A 22,848-nucleotide genomic window follows, 5' to 3' on the forward strand; every position below is an offset into this window, starting at 1 on the left:
ACTCAGTATAGGGACCTTACTAACCGAACCAATCATCGTTAGCACCCATTTTCGGTTTTTGAATCAAGAATTCATCCACAGTGTGTTTTTTGGGCTGTAGAGATACGGCCCATTAGAGTAACTAACTTGTTCCCTCCAAAATTCATTGGGCTTTTCAGAGTGTTTTTTGGTCGAATTGTTTTAATTTATCATATTTCGCTCAATTTCCAGTCCCGCTTGTCAATTTCACAGATTGAGCTCGGAAACTCATCTCAGACGAGAATCTAGTGATTATATGCTCATAAGTTAGCAAGGATTGTAACTTTTGATTAATCAGAAATGGCCAATGTCTCGGTTGCCGCGGAGTGGCAGCTCCTCTACAACCGGTACTACCGGAAGCCCGAAATCTACCGAATGAGCTGGAAGCACGTGGAGCTCAACCGCAACAAGGTCGCCTGCGCTCCCTTCGGCGGCCCCATCGCCGTCATCCGAGACGATTCAAAGATCGTCCAACTCGGCGGAGAATCGGCGCAACGCAAGCTCCGAATCTTCAGTTCCTCGGGCCATCTCCTCGGCGAGACCATCTGGAAACACCCGGGCGGCCGATTAATCGGCATGGCCTGGACCGACGACCAAACCTTAGTCTGCCTCGTCCAGGACGGCACCGTTTTCCGCTACACCATCCACACCGAGCTCCTCGAGCCGAGCATCTCCATGGGCCAAGAGTGCTTCGAGCGAAACGTCGTGGACTGCGTCTTCTGGGGAAACGGCCTCGTTTGCATCACCGAAACGAATCAGCTGTTTTGCATTTCCGATTTCAAGAACCCGAACCCGGTTAAATTGGCCGACCCGGAGATCGAGGACCCGCCGCTTTGTATGGCGGTGATCGAGCCTCAGTACACAATGTCCGGGAATGTAGAGGTTCTGCTTGGGATTGGAGACGCTTGCGTCTTGGCTGTGGAAGAAGATGGCGTTCAGCAGCTAGGGCTTGAGGTGTTGCGTGGACCAATTCAGAAGATGGCGGTTTCGAGAGATGGACAGTGGCTTGCTTCGTTCACGCACGATGGTCGATTGTTGGTCATGACTTCGAATTTGAACGAAATCCTAATTGAGCAGGAATGTGAGGTCAGATTATTCAGTTTTCAATTAGCTTCTATGTGTGATTTTAATTGGTTGTATGTCTATTATTCAATTTGAATTTCACGGCATGAATTTGATGTGTGTCATTAAGAATGAACAACTCGCATTTTGAAGCACCCTTACACTTTACACCCTTACAGTTTATGTATGTTTCTCAATAAAGATTGCTCATTTATTTTTATGTCCGTTATGGCAGTACATCATATTGTAATGTGCATATTTGTATTGTGTGTGTCACAGTCAGCTCTTCCTCCGGAACAGTTAGCGTGGTGTGGAATGGACACAGTGTTGCTCTATTGGGATGATATTCTTTTGATGATGGGTCCTAGAGGAGATCCCGTGCGCTACTTTTATGATGAACCGATAATTCTTATTCCTGAGTGCGACGGAGTAAGGATATTATCTAACTCAAGCATGGAGTTTCTACAACGGGTGCCTGATTCCACTGAATCCATCTTCAAGATTGGAAGTACGTCACCTGCGGCATTGTTGTATGATGCTTTGGATCATTTTGACAGACAAAGTGCCAAGGTAGGTTACTCTTTTTTTGTTTCTTAATCAAACAGAAATAGATAACCTCCACTAGATTATCGAAACGAAGTGCAAACTTGAATTACCTATGGGCATCTGTAGGTAATCCCTGCAACATAACAACAAAAAGTCAAGAAGAAATTATTGAAACACCCCAGCTTTTTATACCTGCAAAACTCATGAATTAAACGACAAAGTTAATTTCATGTTTCACCAGGCAGATGAGAATTTGCGACTAATACGCCCATCCTTGCCGGAGGCTGTTGAAGCATGTATTGATGCTGCTGGCCATGAATTTGATGTTCTACGTCAACGGACGCTCCTAAGAGCTGCAAGCTATGGCCAAGCCTTTTGCAGGTTTGTCTGGCTTGATATTGCTGTAGAATTTGAACTCACCAGTGTTAAGTTGTTAGCATTTTTCGTTATCAATTCTTTAACCTCTTTACCCTTCCTTTATCTGCCCCTGCCATGAGTGGTTTGGGGAAAGTAGGGTTTCCAAGTTTGAGTCAGGTGACGGTGCTGATATTTTAGTTAGCATTCCATGCCTGAATAATGTTGAGCTCTTGCTGATAATTGCTTTGTTGTGGATATTGTGCTTCCTTGTTATCTGGTTGTATTAAAACCTGAAACCTAGTTACAATAACTGAAAGGGACTTTTGCTACCGTTTTTTATCTTGGTGCATACGAAAATGCATACAATTTGGGAGATCCAACTTTTATGTGAATATGAGTGGAGAAACATATATAAGTTATTCCTACATTTTCCCTTTTGTATTCCAGAGTATTACAAGTAGTTTGGATTTATGGCTTTGTTGAGTTTGTGTTTGTTAAATATGAAGTCCATTTGGCACAAGAAGATTTCTATAATCTTCTTTTCCCCATACTTCAATCTCGTTTGTTGTCCCCAGAGGTAAGAGTTGTTAACCATTTTGAACATTTCATCGACTGGACTTTGATATATATTTTTGTTGCAGTATCTTTAATTCGTATTAATTGTCCAAATTCTCGTTCAGTGCATACTAACTACATAGTTCTTAGTTTCCATGGTCTTGAAAGAACATTCTTTCTGATTTCTGCTCTCGGTAATGATATCCAGTTGGCTTTGGCAGCAATTTTCAACGGGATCATATTCAAGAGATGTGTAAAACTTTGCGAGTTTTAAATGCTGTGCGGCATCCTGACGTTGGAATGCCTCTTAGTATTCAACAATACAAGGTTTTTGAAGCTGACTTTTCTCATTTTCCAACTTGCTAATTATGCATGCTATTTTCGTTACATAATACTGAATAAGGTTATTGCTTTCAGTTGCTTACGCCATCTGTTCTGATTGGTCGTTTGATCAATTCCTACAAGCACTTTCTTGCACTACGGGTATCAGAGTACCTTGGAATGAACCAAGTAAGTCTATTTATTGCTAGTGTTTACATCATTGGTGATTGTTTTGCTTCTTTTTTACTGGGTTCTTGCAACTGTGCCTTTGATCCACAAATCAGACTACCTTAACTGAATTTGATAGGAGGATGCCATTGAGGCGGGAAAAATGAATTTTTTTTTTAAAGTGATACTGTCTGCACTATGCATGCTAGTTCTTAGACTAAATACTAGCTTACTTAAGAAGATCTATATAGTTTCTGCTTTCCATTTTGAATGTAGAATTAATCCACTTATAGATATCTGAACTTATCTCTTCTCTTATTGGCTTTGTGTAGGAGATGGTGATTATGCACTGGGCATGTTCGAAGATTTCAGCTTCCTTAGCAATTTCTGATGCCACTCTTCTTGAGATCTTACTTGATAAGGTTGATTGGTTATCTTCATTTGTTACTGTGTTGTGTTTTCTCATTCTATTTCGTGCAACCAACCCATTTTTAGGATTTTTCTTATTTATATATATTTTCAGTTGAAACTATGCAAAGGAATATCCTATGCAGCAGTTGCTGCACATGCAGATAAGAATGGCCGCCGGAAGTTAGCTGCTATGCTTGTTGAACATGAACCACGCTCCTCCAAACAGGTTCTTTTTTATAAAATTATAAAATTGTAAAATAAAGAAGAATACAAAGACATTATTACCTTTTTTCCTTATCTTTTAGCCACACAAAAAAAACAAAAAAAACAAAAAAAACCAAAAACAAAAAAATGACATCACATTATGAAAAAAAGCGAAATAAGTCACATTATATTTCATTCTGATTCTTTTACTTCAGGTTCCTCTCTTGTTGAGCATAGGAGAAGAAGATACAGCTTTAATGAAGGCAATTGAAAGTGGTGATACAGACCTTGTTTATCTTGTTCTCTTTCATATCTGGCGAAAGGTAATGCATCTAGAAAACTCAACATGTATTCCAGTGTGTCTGTTACAAGTTTCCACATAGCTATAATATTCATCTTTAACAATCAAAAATCTCCATTTGATGCAGAGACAACCATTGGAGTTCTTTGGAATGATACAAGCTAGAGCACTGGCACGTGATTTGTTTATAATTTATGCACGGTAGGCATAGACACACTAGTCTGAAATATTTTCATCTTTCCATTTCATGAGGTGGGCATCCTGAGGAAAGTAAGCCACAGGAAAGTGATCTATATATTGCATGCATAACAAGCTGTTTGGTGTCTGTTTCAGGTGCTATAAGCATGAATTCTTGAAGGACTTTTTCCTATCAACTGGACAACTTCAAGTAGGTTTCAGTTGGCTTTTGGTTGTACATGCATACATATGATATAGACAATAGACATGCATTTTTCTAGAGGAAGACAAAAGACATACATAATGCACATTAGATACATACTTACTTTGAAACTTACATAGTGTGCTTTATAAAGAAAGAAACCATAAGTTGGTCACATACGTTCCATTATCTAGATGTAGAAAATTTTAGTCTTCATAAGTAAAGCTTTAAGTATCAGATTTGCGCCAGTCATCCCATGATAAAATTTTAAAGTATGGCGAGGAGTGTAAGGTAAAGTCAAGTCTTTTTGTCCTTGGAGCAACCATTCCCTTGTGCTTCCTCTCTTATGTCATGACTTTTGTTTCGCACTGTGTTGACCTAATAGAAATGCCTGTTCTTTTAAATCTTCCAGAAATTTGGAGGGATAAGTAATTTGGTATTCAAATTGTTTTACTATCAAGCTGTAATCCCATGTTCGAGTTGCTACCCTTTGAACAAAATGTGTTGTAACCAATTGTCCAATTTCTGATGTAACACTTCATGAATATTAACATCTCTTATGGAGCATTCACTATAAATATAAAATTTGTATTTTGTAGGAGGTGGCTTTCCTTTTGTGGAAAGAATCTTGGGAGCTTGGAAAAAATCCAATGGCAAGCAGAGGATCTCCCCTTCATGGTCCACGCATAAAAATAATTGAGAAGGCCCAAAATCTTTTCTTAGAAACGAAGGAATATACCTTTGAGGCGAAGGCTGCTGAAGAGCATGCAAAGTTGTTGAGGTTAGATTTGAGTTTATCTGCGCTATTAGTTGGGTGAACTATTGAATTTCTAGTGCATGCCATTCATTGCATTCACTAGCCTGCAAGGGATAGCATGTTATTGTAGTTTACACAAGTATATTGTAATAATTAACTCCAAGTTACAACTACCTATTAATGGTAGATTAGTGTTTGACGCTATTGTATATGCAAGACTAGATGTCTTCTTTTTTCTTTAGTCATTGATTTGTGTGTATAAGATTTAAAATCTCATAACTTGATTTTTGTTTTGTTTTGTTTTTTAAAATCTACTGTTTTTCTGATTACATTGTATTTCTACAGAATGCAGCATGACTTAGAAGTGTCAACAAAGCAGGCCATTTTTGTTGATTCCAGTATCAGTGATACAATTCGAACATGTATTGTTCTGGGAAATCATCGAGCTGCAATGAAAGTGAAAACAGAATTCAAGGTTTGTGAGACTGAAGCTTGTGCCTCCTTCCAAGTCTTTTTCCTCGTCCCTCATTCCTTTTCTGTTTTTTAACGAAGTAAAAACTTTGAGTTTATTTTCACGTTTGATGCAAAAATAAAACAGTTGGCATGTTCTTTGATTGTTTACAAGCTCTTATTTTTTCGCATTGACTGCAGTATAGACCTTGACTGCTTTATTGTGAAATTGTCTCAGGTTTCTGAGAAGAGATGGTATTGGCTAAAAGTTTTTGCTTTGGCTACAATCAGAGATTGGGATGCCTTGGAGAAGTTCTCAAAGGAAAAGAGACCACCAATTGGTAAGACGTTCATTTAATTAAAGCATTCACATTTTTGTTGCTGAGAGAAGGGAGGAGGAATAATAAGCAACATTCTAAATCTACTTTTGCCTTATTTTCCTCCCTTTTTAGGGACATTCCATAGAAGGCTGCCAGCCATGCTAACTTGATACCCTTTTATCTTTCGTATGATAGGTTACAGACCATTTGTGGAGGCATGCATCGAAGCAGATGAAAAAGGAGAAGCGTTGAAATATATCCCAAAACTCACAGATCCTCGAGAAAGAGCAGAGGTAATGTAAACCTTAGCCCTGCAATTTAGCATTCGCTCGAATCTTCATACTGTGCTACATCTCTTTGATTAAGCCCATCTTTAATATTTGTACAGTCCTACGCTCGGATTGGCATGGCCAAGGAAGCTGCTGATGCTGCCTCCCAGGCAAAGGATGGTGAATTGCTTGGTCGACTAAAATTGACTTTTTCACAAAATGCTGCGGCTTCATCAATTTTTGATACTCTTAGGGACCGGTTATCTTTTCAAGGCGTTTCATAGTTTTCCTGCCTCCATCCTATCCCTTTTTTTGTTTAATCTTTTTTTTCAACTCTGTGTATCGTGTTCATTTTTCTTTACATTGTACATGGCATGGCAGGATGAATGTAAAGGCAGATGAGTTTTTTTTTTTTTTTTTTTCATATTTGATGTATTGTGAGCGTTGTTGAAGTTCATGTATGTATGAGCATAGTTTAGTTTGCTGCTGTGTAAATCATTCTGCAAAACGAAGGTATCTTGGTGGTTGCTGCTTAAATTATTCTGAAAAATAAGAATAATGCTTGTGATTTTGTACTTGTTTGGGCAATAGCACCATGCCACTGCTCATCTGATTTTTTTATTTTTTGGGTGTGTGTGTGGGTCTTTTTGGTCGTTTCTGCTGATATTTCCCCCTCTATTTCTGGTCTCTCAGGACACACATAATTTGTGACCAAATTGAATGAAATTCAACCAGTTAGCTAACCATTGTGAGTAATTTCAATTATCCAATAGTTAAGCTTTTGTACGTTTAGGCTCCACTTAGATGGAAGAACGTGAAAGAAAGGCTTGAGATGGGACAATTAAGCTAAATTTGGTACAAAACTAGAAAACATTAGGCAGTACTTGAAGCAAATAATTGCATACAATGAGAGCTTATTCATCGAACCAAATAACTAACGAAAATCGGCTAGAAGAGATACATAGGAGAACAATACTTTACTTCAAGGAACAAGCCCACAGCTGACCAGAAATGCATCTTGTTTAGTCAGTCACCTTGAAAGATGCATAAGGCGAATTCTCATATTTGCCATCCCACCTGCAATTTTGATTAAACAAAAAGCATGTTCATGATTCTATCCTGAGCCATAACATTGCCCAGATTATAAATTATGAAGCCACACTTACCTGTGTTCTTCCTTTTCAGGAATTTGGAGCTCCAAATCTTCTTCAAACGGCTGAAACACTTGGTCTATCTTCTCATCACCCACATGGTCAAGAGATGGTGGGTTCCACTACAATCAACAGGTGTTCCTTAGATTTGCTTATCTTTAGAGATGACTGTAATCTTTAGAGATATGTACTGAAACTAATTTGATCGTAAATCGTAAGACGTAGAATTCGAAACATTTTAATAGAAAGAGGAGATTAGTACCTTAGGTGCATTATCCTTGTCAATAGTGAGAGCTCTAATACCCTTTATATCAAAATAGAAGATTAGTACACTTCAAAAGCAGGGAGCAAGAGGGTGTTTCCAATATGGGATTGTTTATTCTTATATGTTCTCGTCAGTAATAGTGGTATACAACAATTACCTCATATACATCCGCAGATATTATGGCTCTTAGTATATTGATTGTGAGTCTAAATTCCTTCTTTAGACTTTCAGGCAATGTTTGCTTCCTGCCTTCACGAATCTGGAGAATACAAGGCCAGAGGCAGCTTAAGCATGAAAAGGGCAGAAGGAATTATCTACAGGTTGCATTTCCATGGATGTTCAAATCAGAGAGACACAGACCAAAACAGATGATGGCATCTTTACTAACAAGCAATACCATGGCTACTGCCTTTTGAAAAGGTATTCACTAGGACTTAAAACCTAATGTGCAACTGATCAAACTGTGAGAAACCGTACCGATCTTAGTGTTATTCTCAATCCTGTAGGGGATGATCTTTTTAAGCCCTTAAGAACTGGACTTATCCATCCATTTCCTTCTTTGGTTGCCTCTACTTCCTGAAAAACACACACATTTGTAGAATTTACGCCTGAGCAAATACCTGAATCTCCATTTTTACGAAGAAATCGTTCATTATTCTGTTACATCAGAAATGAGCAAAAGGTAACTTACAAATGATTTTATAATCTCAGCCACTGTATCTTTGGAGAAGCATTCATCAATTATTGACTGCCTGAAAGGTAAGGAAAGGTTATTGAGATCGAGATATGGAGCTTTGCATGTTAATGTTAAGGATTGAAGTGGAATTAACAATTAAACACCAGCAACTAAGATTTATTACTTGTTTAAAACACTTTCTTCATCAGGCTGGACTTCCACTGCAAATTCTTCAATAGCAGCTTTGACTGCGTTCTCATCTCCAGAGTTTAAGCTTATCAAACGCTTCTCTAGATCAGATAATTTCTGATGAACAAAAACAGTTCACTAGCAAATTTTAGTTTGACATAGTAACTATGAAGAAGAATTATATCAAAGAATCTAATAATGATGGATGTGTATAATGCAGTCTCTTAGCTTTTCAGATCACTTGAGTAGCAAATCTTGTGAGCTAATACTTCCGAGACTTGGTTTCAGAGGAAGAAAATTATAGTGAAGGAATGAGAAAATCACCTCAAGAGGGACAAAATGGGTTGCCAATCCAGCTGCAACCAATTCCTTACCATTCAGTCTTGCTCCTGTTAAGGCAAAGAACTCCCCTGTGTTCCCCACACGATACCAATCACTTTCAGTAAAATCCAGGAAAAACTATTTTCCTCTATTTTTGCATGCTTACCGAGATGCCCAGGAAGATGGGATAGTATATATGAGAAACCACAATCAGTATGAAAGCCAATACTAGCTTCCGGAGTTGCAAATACCTATCATGAAATACACCACAGAAAATTTTGATGTCATTATGCAGAGATAGATATCAAGCCAGTATACACTAAAGATAGAGATGTTTCTATAAACATCTCACTAGGATCATATTCACACACAGTTTTTTCTGTGACTACTGAGAACTTCATTGGGACCATTAAAGATGCACCTCCACCCATTGAAATTCCATGGACCAGAGCCACCTATTGATAACATGAATTCTTCAGTGATACCCTTAAGTAGTGGCATAAACTTGGAATCATACAGTCTACAGGGAACCCATTTTCGAATGGAAACGCAGGCGATAGGATTACTTTATTTCAAGCATTACCTGGGTTTTCTTATAAGTATGAATGTGATAGCCAAGCCAATACATTCTGTAAGCCACTTCAAGGCAGGAATCCTCTGCCAAAGAAGGTTCATAAGCAACTTCACTTTCTGTATATATTAGGAACTTAAATATCTTCACAAGAGAAAGCATTTACTTGAGTTCCTGCCATCATAGAACATCTTCAAGTCCCCACCGGCTGAAAAAGCTCGACCCGATCCCTATACAAGAACACCAAAGCATATCAAGTGGCTAATATCTAAATGGCTCTATATGGAATTGAAAACTTCATCAAAGTTGTGCATTGATCTATTAAACCACGACCACCAATGCTAATTCAAGATTTCAGGAAAAATTGGAAGTAACCTTGATAATTACAAGCTCAGCTTTATCATCTTTTTCCCACTTTTCCAAGTATTCTGCTAGCAAAGAAACCTGATTGCAGTGAAAAAAAAGTGAACTAAGAACAAACAAACAAAAAAAACCAACAACTTAAACAAAACTAGTTGGCTTTGTGAGCATACCACTTTTGATGAGATGACATTCAAATGACGAGGCCTGTTCAAGGTGATCAACCTCACATGCTCTATTTCTTCTCCAAGAACAACCTAAAAGATTACATAAACACCCATATGGACTATTTGCAAGAAGAAAACTAAAAATAGAACCATCAAAAGAAAGGTTGGTGCAATTATAAATGCCCAAGGAGATTACCTCATCTGAATTTACAACTTCTTGTGTCATTTAAATGATCAATTAACTAGTGGATTAGAAGCCAACAAGCTGCACAAACAAATTAACAACAAGGGGCAATGAGGGAAACATGAATTTTTTGAGCAGTGAACATCCAGATAATTAGTTCCAGAATTGGGGGCCAACCGCCCATAAACTTGCTCATTTCATTCAATCTTTCAAAGTAGAATTAGAAGCATTGCAGTTCAAGTTTTTTGAGCTGACTCGACAGCAAATCGATCAAAGAAGCAATGAGAACTTACGTGAACCGTGGAGCTCTTGTACAAAAAATGCAGCGAGCAAAGTGGGTTGGTGAAGAGGGTGATGATGGTGCAGTATTTAATGTTCGCTATGGACTGTTAGATAGCTACTTAAGTAGCTCGTTTGTGAGAGAGGGATTGAGAGAGAGAGAGAGAGAGAGCATCCAACGACACCCTGGTTTTGATGCATTGACGCTAGCTACGGCCTACGGGTGTGGTTGCCAATTTGCCACCACACCACCCATCATTTCCTCCTCGCCTTTTTCATTTTTCATTTTTGGGCTTATGGGAAAGGTAGATGGGGAAGTTTTATCAAAACCAGATTTTTCCTTTTGGTTTCTTACTACTTTTCTCTTTTAAATGTAGTTTCTTAGATTATTGAGAGTAACCGAAGTTATGGAAGCTTTCACCTTCATAAAATAAAACCCGCAAGACAGGACTATGCTAAATAAGCCTTGAAACCTATGTTTGGTAAAATGGGGGACTAAGTTAAATGGGATTGTGGAGTCCAATAGTTAAAAAACCTCCTCACTCGCTCTCCTTATACAGAGAGGCTGAAATGCAGTTCGCAAAATAGCGAGCGTGCTATTTTGACGCGCAAGTCCGACTAATCCAATCGCAAGACCAAATCCATATCCAAGCTTCAAGAATCAATTTCTTCTTCTTCTTCACCTAGAATTATCACCACCATAAATCCAGTCACACCAACCAACCACCACCAATTCAAACTCAACCACTTGAATCAACCACCACCAAATCAAACCCAGTGGAACCACAACCCAATTGAACCTTTCGAAAAATTACCAACCATTGATCGTGGCTCAGTGAAACCAAATGGAGATTTGTGACTTCGAAGAAGATGAGGATCTGTGACTTCAAAGGGAACAAGAGACCTTGGTTGCCAATCACAAGTTTAATCATGGCCTCGATGTTTTTGAAGAAACTCCTGCCTTCCTTAGAGCCATTTTAGATGTTGATGCTCAAGGTCCTGCCAGACCTCCCCTTGTCATATTTAATTGTTTTTGTTTTGGGGCGTTTACCCCCTCTGTAACGACAACAACAACAAAAAAAGGAAGGGGGGCGGGGGGAAGAAGGGGGAAGAATAGAGAGAAAATGAGAGGGAAGCAGAGAAAGGTTTGGGAGGGGAATATAAAAAATAAAAAAAAAGGGATACCAATGTTGTGTCAGTATTGGAGAAAAAAAGAGAGAGAACCAGAGAGAGATCGGGAGGGAGAAAGAAAAGAGAAAAAAGAAACAGGGCTGGGAAGGAAGAAGAAAAGAGAAGGAGAGAAAAGGAAGAAAGAAAGAAAAATAGAAAAAAGATAAAAGATAAAGATAGTTTGTCTTTAAAAAATATTTTAATTTTTTTTTATATAATAAATTATACATATCTCATTGGTTTCTTTGTAGTATTTATTTAGTTTTAGGTCAAAATCCCAAATTAATTTTAAATATTTAAATAATTTTTTTAGTCCAACACAGTACCAAACATGGGTTTTCACTATTTTTACAATCCAGCTTCTTAGTCCGACGCATCACCAAACGCAGGCCAGTACTTAATCCAGCTTAGGCCAATCCGAGCTAATCCAAGACAGTCCCAGGATTTAGTCCAGTCCATGACAGTCCGCCGTACCAAACGACCCCGCAAGGAACAAAAGCCTCTGTTTACCATTTAACATGGGACAAAGAAAAGCTGCCACTTAGCTCGCTTTATATAAAAAATTTGGGATTTTCAAAACCTGTAAAAAGTCGCTTCATTAATTCCTCCACTTAAAAGCATCTGCAATTATTGTTCAATAATTGCATATTTTGACATCTACTAAATTGAACTGTAGTTTTATTTACAGTAGTACAGTTTAATAGTTTCAAATCAATAGTTATATTTTCTTACATGTTTTTTCATATACTCATATAAAATAAAATAAATAAACTTAATAACCCTAAAAATTATACCATTGAAATATTATCAAAAAGATCTTTAAAAATGTACCAATTTATCTGAAGAAAAATAATAATAATTTCGTGCCAAACTTGTATATTTGGATTTCTTCAAAAATATAGGCAAAGAAAGGTTCGAGTAGGCATACTACACATGCATTAATTGATATTTTACATTAATGATATAATGCATTAATTGTGTATTTTTTTTATTATTATTATTGACATATGGGTCCTATAATTAGCCTATTACAATCCAATAAAAAAAAGGTTCATTACATGGCACTCTGTATTACAATGAACTAAATTACACCATTGCAAGTGAGATTTTACTGTTTTAATTCAATTTTATGCAATAAATTTGCATTCATCCTAATCCTTGCATATGCTCTTACCACCTTTCTTTTTATTGTAATTCTTACGTTTTGATGTACCCACTTGAATTGGTGATCTCTCATTTCTTAGATTATTGACTGTAACCGAAGCCAAGGGTGCTTCCACATTGATACTTAAAAGAAAACTCATAAAGAAGCTTTGGTTATAGTACATGTTTTTCTCATTTGATCAAAGTCTCGTTTATCATTTTGAGATAGGACATAAAAAAAAAGTTGACACTTCTCTCACCAGATACAAAATATCGTTGTAAAGAATTGATGGAGCCCACATAAAGAAAAGAAGAAAATAATGATGAAGTTTGTATGCCATCTTCCCTTGAGAGCCAACCACACATTCACGAGAAGCTATCAACTTTGCCTATAAAAAGGCTTCATCCTTCTTTGCCTATAAAAAGGCTTCATCCTTCCCTTGCGTTGGATACACCATATGAGAAGAAATGAGAGCCCAGGTAGAGAGGAAAGAAGAAAAGGAAGAAAGAGGGAGAGTGAGAGGAGAGAAAAAGAGAGCCAAGAGAAATTCTTTAAGAGAGAAAAATCAGTGAGCCACATATATTGTAAACACTATAGTTGTAGCCCTATTATTTTACATGGTGGAAAAGTTACTAATGCTGCTTTCGGAGAACGTAGGCATGGCCGAACCTCATTAAATATTGTGTCTCATTTACTTTACGTGCGGCTCAATATTCCCGTATATACAGTTCATTTTGCAACACGTTATCAGAACAAATTTGCTTTAAAAATACCAGCTAAATTCTCTGATGAAACCCACATCTCTTTTTCTTTTTCTTCTTCCTCATCATCATCATAGACTGATCTTGGCTTCCAAACCTCTTCAACTTGTTGGTCCTTTATTCTCTCTCTCTCTTCTAATGAAGATGGTTTTCGGGTTCTCCCCAAGGCAAGGCAGTGGCCAATATGACCTCGGCTACCAGTACACGCACGTGCTCTTCCAAATCACCACCACTCTCTGTAGGCTGAGAGTTATTGTTCTTGGAGTTAGACCTGTTGTAATAAATAAAAAAGTGGCGTAGGCATCCACCATCAAAGTCACAATGGCAGCAACCAAGCCCAGTGAAGAAAAAAAAAAAGATAAACATGATAAGCTCTGTCTCTTTATCTTCTTCTTTTATTTTGTTAATACTCTACACTATTTAATATCACTTTCTATATATGTTGACTATACAAAGAGTTTGAGTTGTGCTAATGGCAGGTGAGAAAGCAACAAGATTAAAGACATGCGCATATACACAATGATCACTTCAATATCATTGTCGGCCATGATTCATTTTTTATTTATAGTTACTTTATATATTATTTAATTTTATGGTTCACTAAAGTACTTTAATGGATGGTTTCATCTCCTATTTATTTTTAATGGTGGTTTTATCTTCATATTTACTTTATTTATTGTTTGGTGCATCAAGAGTATAATGGTTATGATTTTGTTTAATGTTGAGTTAATATTATGGCTTATAAATAGGCGTTGTATTCACTCCATGTTAGGGTGTATCAAGAGTATCAAGTGTGTGTTGTAGTAGAGTATTTGAAGTATCAATCTTATCAGTGGCGAAGTTAGGATTTCATGTGTGTGGGGGCCTCTTACAAATTATAAAAAATACAAAATACAAACTCACAATATATACGAAAAATAATATATATCACATATGTCAAGAATTATATTGATTATTAGTTGCAATCATAATTGTCCTTGACAAAGGGATAGACAAATATATTCTGAGCAAGAAAAATTGCAAGAGATAGATAAAGATTAGCGATTTAGCATATATCTTTAAAGCTTTTCCCCCCATTAAACCCAATAGAAAGAAAAAAAAATCAAAATTTCACAAACTAAAAAAAACCTTAAATCCCTTTATGCATTCATATCAGACATGGAAAATTGTTTTGTGTAAAAATATTGACTAGGTATGAAAAATGGTTTTTCGGAATAATCATTTTCTCAAGATAATTTTTGGCGGCTTTTATTCCTTACACATCAAATAAGAAAACTTGATTTTATGGGATTTTAGTATAAAGTATATATTGACTTAATGAGCCATCATTTTTAGCCTAAATCGTATTTTGCACTAAAACCGAATTTTCATATTTTGATTTGGTGGGAATTTTATTTTCTAGTATTTTTATTTGAATCCAAATAAAGGGTACTTTCTTATTTATATTATAAACTTAAGTAAATGGAGTAATATAAAAATAAATGAAAGTAAAAGGACTTAAATGTTGAAAATGGAAATAAAGTAATCTGTACACTTGGAGTGCACCACTGCCAGCTGAGCAAAGTGGCAATTTCAAGCACCTTCTTGTGCCTTCATAGGTCCATCACAACACATGTGGGTACATATCAAAACATAAAGTATTTGAAACAATATACATATAGAAATACATAATAGTATATTACTTTTAAAATATAAAAAAATTTGAGTAGGGGCCCGGAACCACACTGGTCCCAGTGTGGCTCCGCCCCTGAATCCAATTGAAGTTTGTCTCAAGTAAGTTTGTGTAAGAGATCTGTGTAGCCTTCAGACTTCACATCTCCAAAAATATATTATTTATTTAGTCCGTTATATTGTATTTTGCCCTTCATATTTAGAGTGTATGAGCACAAAGCTAAATCCACCAATATTCCTTGTACATGTGGTGATAACCGGTTCGGCTCTTATATCGCAGCCAAATTCCGTAGTTCTTGTTCTTGATCGTTGCTGGACTTTTCTCAAATATCTGCAATAAGAAAATGTCATATTCTTCTTCTCAACCCAAATACTGTGAATACTATAGTCAGTAAAAAAAACACTAGCAAACAACTCTTGCCAGTAAGACTAGAAAGAGAGAAAGAAAAAAGTTATTGCTAGTGACGATGTGTTCACCTGATACTGTATACACTACAATAGAAAATTCACATCATCTAATCTATACATAAAAATCTCAAATCATACATGAAAGAGAACCTTAAATCTAAAATGTAAAATCTACCCCCGAAGTTGCTTCCACCTATAAGTGCCAATCTTTGAGGTACAGAAAACCTCAAGCATTTATCATAAGAATATAAGTAAACATTATTACAAAGTGAGTAAACATTCAATTTCGCTCTTGGTTAAGCATGAACAATCAAACTAGACCTTATTTTAATTATTCTGAAAGATAAGAATAATGCTTGTGATTTTCTATTTGTCTGAGCACTAGCACCATGCCACTGCTCATCTGAATTTTATCTTTTGTGTGGGTCTTTTTGGTCGTTTCTACTGATATTTCCCCCTCTATTTCTGGTGGTCTCTCAAGACACGGATAATTTGTGACCAAATTGAGATGAATTCAACCAATTAGCTAGCCATTGTGAGCAATTTCAATTAGCAAATCGTTAAGGTTTTGTACGTTTAGGCTCCATTTAGATGGAAGAACGTGAGAAAGGATTTAGATGTGACAAAATTAGAAAACATTAGGCAGTACTTGAAAACCAAACCCGCCTACTTTATTACATCATTAAGTTTTCAGATTGACACACATGATCATAAGGCACTACTTGAATTAAATAATTGCATACATTGAGTACCGAAACTCTGAACAACAAACGAAAATCGGCTTGGAGAGATACGAAATAGGAGAACAATACTTTACTTCAAGGAACAAGCTCACAGCTGATCAGAAATGCATCTTGTTTAGTCAGTCACCTTCAAAGATGCATAAGGTGAATTCTCATATTTGCCATCCCACCTGCAATTTTGATTAAACGAAAAGCATGTTCATGATTCTATCCTGAGCCATAACATTGCCCAGATTATAAATTATGAAGCCACACTTACCTGTGTTCTTCCTTTTCAGGAATCTGGAGCTCCCAATCTTCTTCAAACGGCTGAAACACTTGGTCTATCTTCTCATCACCCGCATTGTCAAGAGATGGTGGGTTCCACTACAACCAAATACAACAGGAGTTCCTTAGATTTTTGCTTGTCTTGAGAGATGACTAAGTAATCTTTAGAGATATGTACTCAAAACTAATTTGATCGTAAACCGTAACACAAAGAATTGGAACCATTTTAATAGAAAGAGAAGACAGTACCTTAGGGGCATTATCCTTGTCAATAGTGAGAGCTCTAATTCCCTTCATATCAAAATAGAAGATTAGTACACTTCAGAAGCATGGAGCAAGAGGGTGTTTTCAACAGGGGATTGTTTATTCTTATATGTTCTCGTTAGTAATTCTGTTATACAACATTTACCTCATATACATCCTCAGATATTATGGCTCTTAGTATATTGATTGTGAGTCTAAATTCCTTCTTCAGACTTTCAGGCAATGTTTGCTTCCTTCCTTCACGAATCTGGAGAAGAAAAGGTCAGAGGCAGCTTAAGCATGAAAAGGACAGAAGGAATAATCTATGGGTCGGATTTCCATAGATGTTCAACAGATGATAACAAGCAATACCATGGCCACCAGCCTTTTGAATAGGTATTCACTAGGACTTAAAACCTAATGTGCAACTGATCAAACTGCGAGAAACCATACCGATCTTAGTGTTATTCTCAATCCTGTAGGGGATGATCTTTTTAAGCCCTTCAGAACTGGACTTATCCATCCATTTCCTTCTTTGGTTGCCTCTACTTCCTGAAAAACACACACATTTGTAGAATTTACGCCAGAGCAAATACCTGAATCTCCATTTTTACGAAGAAATTGTTCATTATTCTGTTACATCAGAAATGAGCAAAAGGTAACTTACAAATGATTTTATAATCTCAGCCACTGTATCTTTGGAGAAGCACTCATCAATTATTGACTGCCTGAAAGGTAAGGAAAGGTTATTGAGATCGAGATATGGAGCTTTGCATGTTAATGTTAAGGATTGAAGTGGAATTAACAATTAAACACCAGCAACTAAGATTTATTACTTGTTTAAAACACTTTCTTCATCAGGCTGGACTTCCACCGCAAATTCTTCAATCGCAGCTTTGACTGCATTCTCATCTCCAGAGTTTAAGCTTATCAAACGCTTCTCTAGATCAGATAATTTCTGATGAACAAAAACAGTTCAATAGCAAATTTTAGTTTGACATAGTAACTATGAAGAAGAATTATATCAAGAATATAATAATGATGGATGTGTATAATGCAGTCTTTTAGCTTTTCAGATCACTTGAGGGGCAAATCTTGTGAGCCAATACTTCCGAGACTGGGTTTCAGAGGAAGAAAACTATAGTGAAGGAATGAGAAAATCACCTCAAGAGGGACAAAATGGGTTGCCAATCCAGCTGCAACCAATTCCTTACCATTCAGTCTTGCTCCTGTTAAGGCAAAGAACTCCCCTGCGTTTCCCACTCGATACCAATCAATTTCAGTAAAATCCAGGAAAAACTATTTTCCCCTAGGTTTGCATGCTTACCGAGATGCCCAGGAAGATGGGATAGTATATATGAGAAACCACAATCAGTATGAAAGCCAATACTAGCTTCCGGAGTTGCAAATACCTATCATGAAATACGCCACAGAAAATTTTGATGTCATTATGCAGAGATAGATATCAAGCCAGTAAACACAAAAGATAGAGATGTTTCTATATTCATACTCACAGTTTTTTCTGTGACTACCGAGAATTTCATTGGGACCATTAAAGATGCGCCTCCGCCCATTGAAATTCCATGGACCAGAGCCACCTATTGATAACATGAATTCTTCAGTGATACCCTTAAGTAGTGGCATAAACTTGGAATCATGCAGTCTACAGGGAACCCATTTTCGAATGGAAACGCAGGCGATAGGATTACTTTATTTCAAGCATTACCTGGGTTTTCTTGTAAGTATGAATGTGATAGCCAAGCCAATACATTCTGTAAGCCACTTCAAGGCAGGAATCCTCTGCCAAAGAAGGTTCACGAGCAACTTCACTTTCTGTATATATTAGCAACTTAAATATTTTCACAAGAGAGAGCATTTACTTGAGTTCCTGCCATCATAGAACATCTTCAAGTCCCCACCGGCTGAAAAAGCTCGACCCGATCCCTATACAAAAACACCAAAGCATATCAAGTGGCTAATATCTAAATGGAATTGAAAACTTCATCAAAGTTGTGCATTGATCTATTAAACCACGACCACCAATGCTAGTTCAAGATTTCAAGAAAAATTGGAAGTAACCTTGATAATTACAAGCTCAGCTTTATCATCTTTTTCCCACTTTTCCAAGTATTCTGCTAGCAAAGAAACCTGATTGCAGTTTTAAAAAAAGTGAATTAAGAACAAACCAAAAAAAAAAAAAAAAAAACCCAAGAACTTAAACAAAACTAGTTGACTTTGTGAGCATACCACTTTTGATGAGATGACATTCAAATGACGAGGCCTGTTCAAGGTGATCAACCTCACATGCTCTATTTCTTCTCCAAGAACAACCTAAAAGATTACATAAACACCCATATGGACTATTTGCAAGAAGAAAACTAAAAATAGAACCATCAAAAGAAAGGTTGGTGCAATTATTACCTCATCTGAATTTACAACTTCTTGTGCCATTTAAATGATCAATTAACTAGTGGATTAGAAGCCAACAAGCTGCACAAACAAATTAACAACAAGGGGCAATGAGGAAAACATGAAATTTTCTGAGCAGTGAAGAGGGTGATGATGGTGCAGTATTTAACAAGCAAAGTGGGTTGGTGAAGAGGGTGATGATGGTGCAGTATTTAACGTTCTCTATTGACTGTCTGATAGCTACTTAAGTAGCTCGTTTGTGAGAGAGAGAGAGAGAGAGAGAGAGAGAGAGCATCCATGTCCAAATCTTCGTTTTCTTGCTGTATTTGTTTAATCTACCAACCACCTCCACTACACCATGGTTTTGATCCACTGAGGTTAGCTACGGTGTGATTGCCAGATTTTTCATTTTTGGTTTCATACTACTTTTCTCTTTTAAATGTAGTTTCTTAGATTACTGAGAGTAACCGAAGTTATGGAAGCTTCCACATTCATAAAACCCACAAGGGACATAAGCCAGGACAAAGAAAAGTTGCCATTTAACTCGCTAATATTCAAAATTTGGGATTTTCAAAACCTATAGAAAGTCGCTTCATTAATTCCTTCACTTGCAATCATGGTTTAATAGTTAAATACATGTTTTGAAATCTATTGAATTGAACTGTTATTTTACGTATAATGGTACAGTTTAATAATTTCAAATCAATAGTTATATCTTCTTACATGGTTTTTTACATACTCAAATAAATAAAATTAATAAACGTAATAACACTAAAAATTATACCATTTTGAAATATTATCAAAGAGATCTTTAAAAATATACCAATTTTGAATATATCTAAAGAAAAAAAATTAATTTCGTGCCAAACTTGTATATTTGGATTTTCTTCAAAAAAAAATATAGGCAAAGAAAGATTCAACTATCCATGCTACACATGCAAATGGGTCCATGCTACTGTTATTAAAATTGTGGTTTTTTCCTCTTTTATAAAATTCTTATTCAAACCTTTGGATATAATTAATAAATAAAACAAAGCTTAAACAGTAAATAAAAAAGAAAGAGACAAATAAATAAATAAATAAATAGAAGTTAAGATTAAGAAAGCAAGCTTGGTATAGTGAAAGCATGTCAAAGACGCTGTCCTAAAGCCTTTGTAGCCTCCCTACGTGCAGGTAATGATAGTCTACAAGACTCCAAGATACGACCCCAATACACAGGCTTAAGGTTCGCTATGAGCATGTTCACAGTCGAATAGAAATCTCCAAGCCACAGAACCATTGCCCAAAAATAATATAGAAAGTATGAGAATAGAGAAATCTGATTGTAGTAGTCTATTGAAATGTGAAGGAGTGGCCTTTTATGGGCATCCAATACTCGTAACCTCCAGACACATTTAACCAGAAAACTTGGTGCAATAAACAGAAATTAAAAATTAAAAATTAAACAATTTGTAACTCCCATAATAAATAAAAGAAAACACCAAAAAATTAAAACAGAAACGTTAAAATTTAAAATCCTTTCAAATAATAACTGCTACACATGTATATTTGGATTTTCTTCCCTTTAACCCATGGAAGCACCAAGATCTCTAATCATTGCAACTGGATCCATGTTCAAACAAAGAGGCTTTAATCATTATCAAATTGAAATACTAATTTACTAAGACATTTTGAATGAACATTGAGTAATGGAAAGATAGAGAGGGAGGGCCGTCGGATGATGGTGTTAGTGCGATGGTAGGGGTTGTTTTCATTTTCTCTATTTTTCTAACAATTTTTTTAATTTTGTTGTGAAGGGTAAAATTGGAGTTGCAAATCCAACTGGAACAATAGTTTAATTTCTTATAAAAATAATACACATTACAAATTTTGAATGAAAGTACTACCAGCTGGCGTGGTGATACCGTATTATTCTATAATTTCTCCATTAATGGCATAATGCATTAATTACTGTTTTTTTTATTGGCATGTGAGTCCCATGATTACCCTATTGTGATTCAATAGAAGGTTCATCACATAGCACCCTATATTGCAATTTAAATTACACCATTGCAAGTGAGATTTTACTGTTTTTGTTCAATTTTATGCAATAAATTTGCATTCATCATAATCATTGCATATGCTCTTAGATCATCCACAATCATGCTCTCTATTTTTTAGTTAAAATTTAGCTACAAACACTATAAAGCTATTTTAGGAGCTCTCTATAAAATTTCTACTCCAACCATACTCCCTAGTTTAAAGAGTCATAAATGTTTTTAATGTTTTTAAATTCAATTTTTGAATAAAGTGTAGACACAAAAGCAACAATAAAAAATAATTTGCTTGAAATAAATGCTTAAAATAATATTAAATAAAGAAGCATTTAATTATAGGGAGTCACTAGAAGTCCTTTCTCTCTCTTCAGATTTAGGAGCTCTCCCTATTTTAGGAGCTGAATAGGAAGCATGATTGGAGGTTGATTTTTTCAATTTCTCCCTAAATTGTAGCTAAGAAGGTGATTTAGAGAGCCCATTGTGGATGCTCTTACCACCTCTCTTTTTATTGTAATTAGGCTTATTTACTATAGCACACCCTGAAACTTCGGTCAAATCTCACTTTATCCCCCCAAAGTTAAAATGGTTCACTTTACCCCCTTGACCGTGGTTTTGTGTTCCACTTCCCCCCTCCCACCATTAACGCCATCCAAAATACTGTCAAAAAGGCTGACGTGTCAGGGGCATAATGGTAATAGCATCCACGTGGGCCAATTGCTGACCTTAGTCAGCTACCTACGTGGCATATTGGACCCCACAGGGCATTGAAAATCCTAATCTAAGCGACTGAGTTCATAAAATCAGGCCAAAGACCCCCTTCTTAGCCGATAAGATTTGGGGAGATTAGGGTTTGGATGTGTCGAAGAGAGAGATTCGAACATTTGAGAAGAACCGAAAATTGCGGAAGAGTGAAAACAGTTTGAGAATCATTGCGCGAATATTGGACAGATTGGACAATGACGGTACCAAGAGAGAAATGAGGTTCCCAACCCGAGTACGGTAAGTGCCCCTTTGTTTTTGCCTGCTTGCTTTGTTGGGTTGGGTCCAAAGGTGTTGTGGTCCCTTATGTGTTGCTGTTATGTTTTCTTGTTTACTAGTTGTTTAAAGGTCGTTTTAGTGCTTTACTAGTTGTTTTCTTGTTTACTAGTTCTTGTTTGCTAGTTGTTTAAGGGTCGTTTTAGTGTTGACTGGTAGTTTGGTGTTTGTGTTGCTATACATATGACTAGGCAATAGTTAAATTATACATATGACTAGGCAGTGGTTGAAGTGTGTGTTTTTATGTTTTGTTGTGCAGATGACAAAGGAATAGTCACCTTTGAAGTATACCATGGAGGTAAAATGGTAAAATCCTCAAACCTCAATGAGTGGTTGTATTATGTGGGGTTTCTGATGATTATTTGGACTGGTGTCTTTTGGACTACATAAATTTGTTACAGATATATGCTTATGCAAAAAAGCTTGGGCATCATGACCAAGTGGTTGTGACAGGGATACAAAATGGTAAAAAAGTGTGTATAGATAGTGATGCTCAGCTACTTGATTGGTGTAATTTGGTGCCTCCTAGCTTTCAAAGAGTGATTGTCATTTACTTGGAACACCCCACTGTCATTTGTGTGGATGAATCTCCAGTGGCTTGGAGTGAGAGGGCCTATTGCAAGAAACCTATCTGCTGAATTTGAACAATCTGGTTATGAGGATATGTATGAGGAAGATGA

General features: G+C 36.5%; 3 protein-coding genes across 4 annotated transcripts; 1 reads left to right on the top strand and 2 right to left on the bottom strand.

Annotated features, from left to right (window-relative positions):
- Nucleotides 204-6,693, top strand: LOC18783359 (protein VACUOLELESS1). The gene is made up of 15 exons (XM_007214871.2): nucleotides 204-1,104; nucleotides 1,360-1,650; nucleotides 1,868-2,007; nucleotides 2,760-2,865; nucleotides 2,956-3,048; nucleotides 3,360-3,449; nucleotides 3,551-3,664; nucleotides 3,858-3,965; nucleotides 4,071-4,144; nucleotides 4,277-4,331; nucleotides 4,922-5,103; nucleotides 5,425-5,554; nucleotides 5,768-5,870; nucleotides 6,045-6,142; nucleotides 6,238-6,693. Exons 1-15 carry the CDS (start codon nucleotides 319-321, stop codon nucleotides 6,400-6,402), a joined length of 2,535 nt encoding a protein of 844 aa, XP_007214933.1. The 5' UTR covers nucleotides 204-318; the 3' UTR covers nucleotides 6,403-6,693.
- LOC18781659 (3-hydroxyisobutyryl-CoA hydrolase-like protein 5) lies at nucleotides 6,920-11,513 on the bottom strand. 2 transcript variants are annotated; one of them, XM_007215652.2, is made up of 16 exons: nucleotides 10,296-11,513; nucleotides 10,015-10,083; nucleotides 9,825-9,908; nucleotides 9,667-9,735; nucleotides 9,458-9,521; nucleotides 9,304-9,377; nucleotides 9,092-9,175; nucleotides 8,887-8,971; nucleotides 8,724-8,809; nucleotides 8,395-8,516; nucleotides 8,226-8,286; nucleotides 8,012-8,110; nucleotides 7,692-7,793; nucleotides 7,532-7,573; nucleotides 7,285-7,391; nucleotides 6,920-7,195 (listed from the first exon to the last, which is right to left on the bottom strand). In XM_007215652.2, exons 2-16 carry the CDS (start codon nucleotides 10,042-10,044, stop codon nucleotides 7,141-7,143), a joined length of 1,164 nt encoding a protein of 387 aa, XP_007215714.2. In that variant the 5' UTR covers nucleotides 10,045-10,083; nucleotides 10,296-11,513; the 3' UTR covers nucleotides 6,920-7,140. The 2 variants fall into 2 exon arrangements, with proteins under 2 accessions (XP_007215714.2, XP_020414650.1); XM_020559061.1 differs by lacking the exon at nucleotides 9,092-9,175.
- On the bottom strand, nucleotides 16,059-19,484 carry LOC18782386 (3-hydroxyisobutyryl-CoA hydrolase-like protein 5). Its single transcript, XM_007215656.2, has 15 exons — nucleotides 19,110-19,484; nucleotides 18,936-19,019; nucleotides 18,768-18,836; nucleotides 18,569-18,632; nucleotides 18,415-18,488; nucleotides 18,203-18,286; nucleotides 18,016-18,100; nucleotides 17,853-17,938; nucleotides 17,525-17,646; nucleotides 17,356-17,416; nucleotides 17,142-17,240; nucleotides 16,855-16,956; nucleotides 16,695-16,736; nucleotides 16,438-16,544; nucleotides 16,059-16,348 (listed from the first exon to the last, which is right to left on the bottom strand). The coding sequence occupies exons 1-15, from the start codon at nucleotides 19,137-19,139 to the stop codon at nucleotides 16,294-16,296; spliced, it is 1,164 nt and encodes a 387-aa protein (XP_007215718.2). The 5' UTR covers nucleotides 19,140-19,484; the 3' UTR covers nucleotides 16,059-16,293.

Source organism: Prunus persica, chromosome G3 (assembly GCF_000346465.2).
Source record: "Prunus persica cultivar Lovell chromosome G3, Prunus_persica_NCBIv2, whole genome shotgun sequence".
Lineage (NCBI taxonomy): Eukaryota > Viridiplantae > Streptophyta > Magnoliopsida > Rosales > Rosaceae > Prunus > Prunus persica.